The sequence below is a fragment of the Amia ocellicauda genome, chromosome 20 (assembly GCF_036373705.1).
Source record: "Amia ocellicauda isolate fAmiCal2 chromosome 20, fAmiCal2.hap1, whole genome shotgun sequence".
Lineage (NCBI taxonomy): Eukaryota > Metazoa > Chordata > Actinopteri > Amiiformes > Amiidae > Amia > Amia ocellicauda.
In genome coordinates, this window is record NC_089869.1 from 22955612 (window position 1) to 22962289 (window position 6678).

The window sequence follows — 6678 nt, forward strand, 5'->3', positions numbered from 1 at the left end:
ACACACACACACACACACTGATTGTGCTGATCTTTTTCCTCGACTGCAACACCGAGTCGAGCGTGTAAAGAACAAATTAAAAATTAAAGTGCTGCCTCTCTGTCCCGTTCCAGTGTCCCACTTTCACTCGGCTCGCGCACATGACCCAGCGGATCTCCCCGTGTTACTGCGCGGGGGTTGACTGAGGACAGGAATGAAGAGAATGGGAGATCAGTGTTGAGTTTGGAGAGATAATACCCACTAGTGGGGCTTGTTGGCAACTATTTTCACGTAAGTCACTTCCTGGTTAACAAGAAAACACGCAAGAAACGTGTTGGGAATATATGCTGACTGTATATAACGATCTTTGTGTGTGTGATGGCTTTGCGAATAGTCCCCATCAGACCTAGCTCTCCATAATACAGTGGATGGTTTATGCAAAAGAACTGGCCTCCTGAGAAAGAGGCCTATATACACGGCAGTTGAATGACCTATACGAGAAAACGTTCTCCATTTCCCCTGCCCCGGACCCTTATTCACATGCAGAAGGCCACACTCCCCTAACCGGAGCTGGTTTCATTTCCAAAGACAGCTTGTCCAATTTAGCCACTTCGAGAGAGAGCAAGAGAGGCGAATCCTCCCGGCACACAGGCCCACGTTCGCCGGCACCGGCCCTCAAAGGGTGAGGCGATAAATTACCCATATTTAGCCGCCTGTCTGAAACGCTCAGTCTTGCGTGGTAAATTACGGCTTGTGATCACATTAGATTTTCAGATGGGGAAGTTATTTCATGCTTCACCCTGTTGCGAGGCTTAGCGAGCGCACGAGCGTTAGATATAATTACGGATATTTGTTTTGGTAATGTGCTTAAATATTTATAAAGTGCAGGCTGGGTGAGCATCGAACTCATTTCCAAAATATAAATAACAGCAACGGAAAGCAGTTATGGAGAAAGTTACCTTAATGAAGCAGATAAGCGATAACAAGATTTGGTTTTAAAAGGCCGATGTCAATTTCCAGTCTGTTAAAAATTCGAATCACAGCTTTTCAGAGACGCACATCACTCTCCGTTTAACACAACAGAGACGGGTGAAGGTTAACACTGTTCTGGTCACTATTAAAGCACTATTTCTTCATTTTACTACACAATGTTATCCAAGGCGTATGCTATGACCATAGTAAACAGTCCACATGATCTCTACCATTCATTTAAACTACATGTGCTGTCCATTTTGTGGAGTAATCTGCTTCACAGCCTCTGCAGCAAGTCATTAGCTTTGTGTACGTGGTGGGAATATTAACAACGCAATGTGTGGGCAGTTTAATACAATCTCCGTGCTCCTACTTGCAGTTCTTTAGCCTGTCTGGAATCACTTTCAAATCGAGGTCATTTTAAACAGATGTATAAATTAACTGTATCTAGTGCAGGTGAAAGATGTTCATGTCACAAACAGGAGCTGCAGGCCTATCATTGTTTACCCTCAGTTTACATGAGCAAGTAAGACAAATACACACTGCAGTCAACACTAGATGGCAGTAAAAGCCAACAACTCAGAGGAATGACCCAGGAATCCGACAAGGTATGAAATACAGATCTGTTTATTCCCCTTAAAAGTCATGGAGTTGAATTTATAGACTTCTGCTGCTGCCACCAGCTTGTTTATGATTTACAGTTTGTCAGAGAGTATGTCAGCGCATTTAAGACACGCAGATGGAAACATGGTGTTGCTGAGGTGAAAGGCATTGTGTTTCCGTGTGGACCGCTTGGGTACTGTTTTAGGGTTTCTGCCCGGACGGAGAGAAGCGAGACGCAGTGGTCTCTGGGGAAATGGAGAAGACCCTGATAAAACAGCCGATGTAATGGGTGTTAGGTTGGACTGGCCGGGTCCACCTCAAGTGTGGATCATAACACAATGGGTTCACAGTACATACAATGAGAGACATTAACAAATTAAATTAGGTGATTCGTTTTCTTGCATCACATATTTAATTTGTTAGTATTTCACAAGAAAGGGTGAATTTCTCATATAAAATAGATCAATCACTGTTATGTAAAACTACAGGAAAGGTAAATCCCAAGTCAAGATAGTCAACATGGGTTTAGACGAGGCAGATCATGTCTTACTAATTTATTATAATTTTTTTAACATGCAACTGCAGCTGTAGATCATGTGAAAGCATATGATATGATATACTTAGATTTTAAGAAAGCTTTTGATAAGGTTCCACACCAAAGACTGATCCTCAAATTGGAAGCTGTAGGCTTCAGGGTAATGTAAGTAGATGATTATGAACTGGTTGATGTTTAGGAAACAGAGGGTGTTGATTAGAGGAGTCGCTTCTAACTGGAGTGAGGTTGTTAGTGGAGTTCCTCAGGGATCAGTACTAGGGCCTTTGCTTTTTCTAATCTATATTAATGATCTGGACTCTGGGATAGTTAGCAAACTTGTCAAATTTGCAGATGATACTAAAATAGGCAGCTCAGCAGATACAATCTTGGCAGCACAGGCTATTCAGAGGGACTTAGATAATATTCAGTTGTGGGCCGAGACCTGGCAGATGAACTTCAATGTGGACAAGTGCAAGGTAATACATGCAGGTAACAAAAATGTCCACTATAATGACACTATGGGAGGAATAGAACTAGATGAAGTAACGCATGAGAAAGACCTAGGAGTCTATGTGGACTCCTCACTTTCTCCATCCAAACAATGTGGGGAAGCAATAAAAAGACAAACACAGTGCTAGGGTATATTGTCAAAAGTGTAGAGTTGAGAACAAGGGCAGTGATGTTCAGACTGTACAATGCACTAGTTAGAGCTCATCTGGATACTGTGTGCAGTTCTGGGCTCCACACTTCAAGAAAGATATCGCTGCTCTAGAGGCAGTTCAGAGGAGAGCAACCAGACTTATTCCAGGTCTGAAGGGAATGTCCTACTGAGAGACTGAGGAACTGAACCTTTTCACCCTGGAACAGAGGAGACTACGTGGGGACTTGATCCAAGTCTTCAAAATCATGAAAGGCATCGACCACATCAAACCAGAGGAGCTTTTCCAGATCAGCAGGGACACACGCACCCGGGACACAAATGGAAATTGGGCTTCAAGGCATTCAAGACAGAAAACAGGAGACACTTCTTCACACAGAGAGGCGTCACAATCTGAACAAACTCCCCAGCGATGTGGCTGAAGAGACAATTTGGGAACATTCAAAAACAGACTGGATAGGACCCTTGATCACTTAGTTATTAATAGACACCAAACGAGCACAATGGGGCAAATGGGCTGCTCTCCATTGGACACTTTCTTATGTTCTTATGCTGATATTTCATTAAGTATTGAGGTATGTGTAAAAATGATAAATGATGTGTGAAAGATAAAAAGTCAACTATGGGGCGAATGGCCTCCTCTCGATTGGACACTCTCATGTTCTTATGTTCTTAAGTCTACAACTCAATGCTGATGTTAAAACATGGCGCCGCCAGGTGGCAGTGTGATCACTAGTGTTGTGCAGACTATATGAACACATTATATATGGATATTATAGGCACACTTCGACGCATCTATACAAGCAGCAGTAGTATTTGTAGAAGTTCACATACGCCTAAGTTTGCGCTCCTATGTTTCCACAACTCAAACTTGGTCGGTAGATCACCAGCAGATTTAACCAACACTTGATTCTGTCTAGCAAAAACTTTTGCCATAAAATCTGATAATTTTAAAATAATTACCAACTCTTTTAAACCTCCGTGGCTATATATTATCACAATACAGTGGTAATAGTAATTTTGCAATATTAATTATCTCAAACACAATGCAGCTCCCCCTTCACACGTTTCAAGCGCATTGACCGCTTGGTTGCTGTTTATTGCTGTTAATTGTTTGTCTTTCATTTAGGATACTTGTGCAATGGGAGAGGTGCTGGGTATAAAGTCGATTTAAAGTTCAGATTCAATCAAATAAAGTCATCTCTTCTCAGGCAACAAAACAAGCTCAACAGGTGAACATTTGAAAACATAAAAATGTCCGAACTGAGCGCACGGTAACAGTGTCCATTGCGGGATACAGTAACACTGATTATAGCTCCGCAAGTGTCATACAATCAATGTAATAATAAAAGCACATGCAATTACTTCAAATGTTTTAACCAAATCAATCCTGTCATATTTCTCTATATTTTGTTTTAAATAAAGAATGGCATCAAAACAGTAAGCGCATCTGAGTATTAGTGGCAATCAGCTATGTAAATCCAGCGCGCAGGCGTGGCGGGGCGCAGTACCTGTCCCGGGCGCATTATTTAAACGCTGCCGTGCGGGGCGGCGGGGCTCAGTTTCGCACAGACGGACCCGGGACTCGCCGATGTTGAGAGCCGCTCCCCCCCTGCGACATTGCCTGACCGGAGCGGATTATGAACGCGTTTGGACAGCAGCCCCCCAGCTCCCACTCCGGCCCCCTTCAGCACCACAACCCGCAGGAGCTGCTGGACATGGCCGTGTACTGCGACATGTACCAGCAGAACCTGCAGCACCAGCCGCGGCCGAGCGCACACGGCCCGGGCTACGGGCTGGGGGACTACCCCTCTCCCGCCGCCAACCCCTACCTGTGGCTCAACAGCCCCGGCATCAACTCGCCCCACTACCTGCCCGGCTCCAGCGGGGCTTCCTACCTCCAGTCGGGCTACGGCGCCGCTCAGAGGCCCTTCCTGCCGCCGCCCAGCGGGTTCGGCGGGGCGGACCTGGGCTGGCTGTCGCTGTCCAGCCAGCAGGAGCTGTTCAAGATGGTCCGGCCGCCCTACTCCTACTCGGCCCTGATCGCCATGGCCATCCAAAACGCCCAGGACAAGAAGCTGACCCTCAGCCAGATCTACCAGTACGTGGCGGACAACTTCCCGTTTTACAAGAAGAGCAAAGCCGGCTGGCAGAACTCAATCCGACACAACCTGTCCTTGAACGACTGCTTTAAGAAAGTGGCCCGGGACGAGGACGACCCCGGTGAGTAGGATGTACAGATTATAAATGAAAACTTGACAGGCCATATCTTGAGCATTAACCTGTATCATTAAACCCAGAAAAAGATGCAGAAAATCGACGTGCATCTCTGCATATTAAATACAAATAACTCCTAAAGAGGGGCTTACTTTTGCAGTACCTGGATGCGCATTGCAGCTGCGTAAATGTGCCTTAGACTATTTGTATTTAACCTACACATGCATGAACCAAATGTATAGAAATTGTCTACTCTTGTGATGAAGGCCAGTGTCCATAGATCGGTGCCTTGCCATTTGTTTTGCTTACCCTCCCGTCCTTTTCACAGGCAAGGGCAACTACTGGACCCTGGACCCGAACTGCGAGAAGATGTTCGACAACGGCAACTTCAGGAGGAAGAGGAAGAGGAGGGCCGATGCCCACGGGGTGTCGGACAAAGCCGAGGACAGCGGCGGGGCACTGAAGCTCTCCGACACGGCCAGCGTGCTCAGCTCGCCCTCCCCGAGCCTGCAGAGCTCGCCCGAGCCCAAATCCTCGCCCTCCCCGGCCTCCGAGCCGAGCCCCTGCTTCAGCAGTTTCGTGTCCAACATGCATGCCGTGGTGGTTGGAAATAACGGCCTGGGCAGCAGACAGTTTGGTGCTGAACTTTTGGGGGATTTGACTCGGAACAGGGAAAACCTGGCCGGACTTGCTTCGTACTCGCCTACAAACAGCGCCCTACTGGACTCTGATACCGGCCAGCAAAGCCCACAGCGACTGGGCTACTACCACCACCAGACCGGCCTGGGCAGCCCGCTGGACAACCACTTCAGGGTCAACCACTCAATATACAGCCGCGAAGGAACCGAGGTGTAAACAGATATTTATTTGAGCAGAAAGACAATCATCTCTCCAGCTCACCCTCCGTGCATTAGACTGTGTTATAGACCAAGTGCCTTATGACAATTATAATAATTGAAAGAAACAAAAGCTGTGAGTTCCTACAGATGAATATAGGAAAGTGAACCGTCAGGTGTGACTGAAATCTGGCCACAGATCGGAGCAGCACCATTGAGGCCGCAGTACAGGGACGGTTCACGATACGATTATTATGCATTATTGTAATATTGTAAAAGATCACAGTGCCTTCATTCCAGTGGGATATTTGTATTGGTTACACGTGTACATTATTGATTGTATTTAAATATACTGCACTCGTTTTATGTTTTAATAAATGAAATTAATTTTTGAAATGAAATGTGTTATTATTTCAGCCACGTTGTTGTTGTTTTTTAAATCTCTTGTTGCTTGTAGAAAATTGCATTTTCAGAAGACATGTTCTCGAATAATAGGTTTATAGGGCCTGTAGCGATACGATGTCCAGTTTCAAACACAGTGAAATATGCTGCTTTAAAGCCTGTAAGGAAATTAACCAGACACTATATTGTGATGTAGACAGGTGGGGTGTAAAAGTCGTCTGTGCGCATTTACAACGTTTTCAGAAAGGGTTGCATTAGAAATTGGCTTTTAATATTTAAATATACCGTGAAGAACAACACAGTTCTAATGTCGTCATAAACTAATATTTTCATATTTTGTTCTAGTTTTATAGATCCATGGTTCATGTCTCAAATAAAAGTAGCGCTAACATTTATTTTAAATAGGTTAATAAAATATCACCGACTATTTATTCGTTTTAAAATGACTAATTGGGGTATGAAAACCATATAGTTTA

At 44.9% G+C, this 6678-nt stretch overlaps 1 protein-coding gene across 1 annotated transcript; it reads left to right on the forward strand.

The window, feature by feature from the left end:
• Positions 1–4313: 4313 nt before the first annotated feature.
• Positions 4314–6182, forward strand: foxi1 (forkhead box i1). Its single transcript, XM_066693606.1, has 2 exons — positions 4314–4970; positions 5293–6182. The coding sequence occupies exons 1-2, from the start codon at positions 4388–4390 to the stop codon at positions 5817–5819; spliced, it is 1110 nt and encodes a 369-aa protein (XP_066549703.1). The 5' UTR covers positions 4314–4387; the 3' UTR covers positions 5820–6182.
• Positions 6183–6678: the final 496 nt, after the last annotated feature.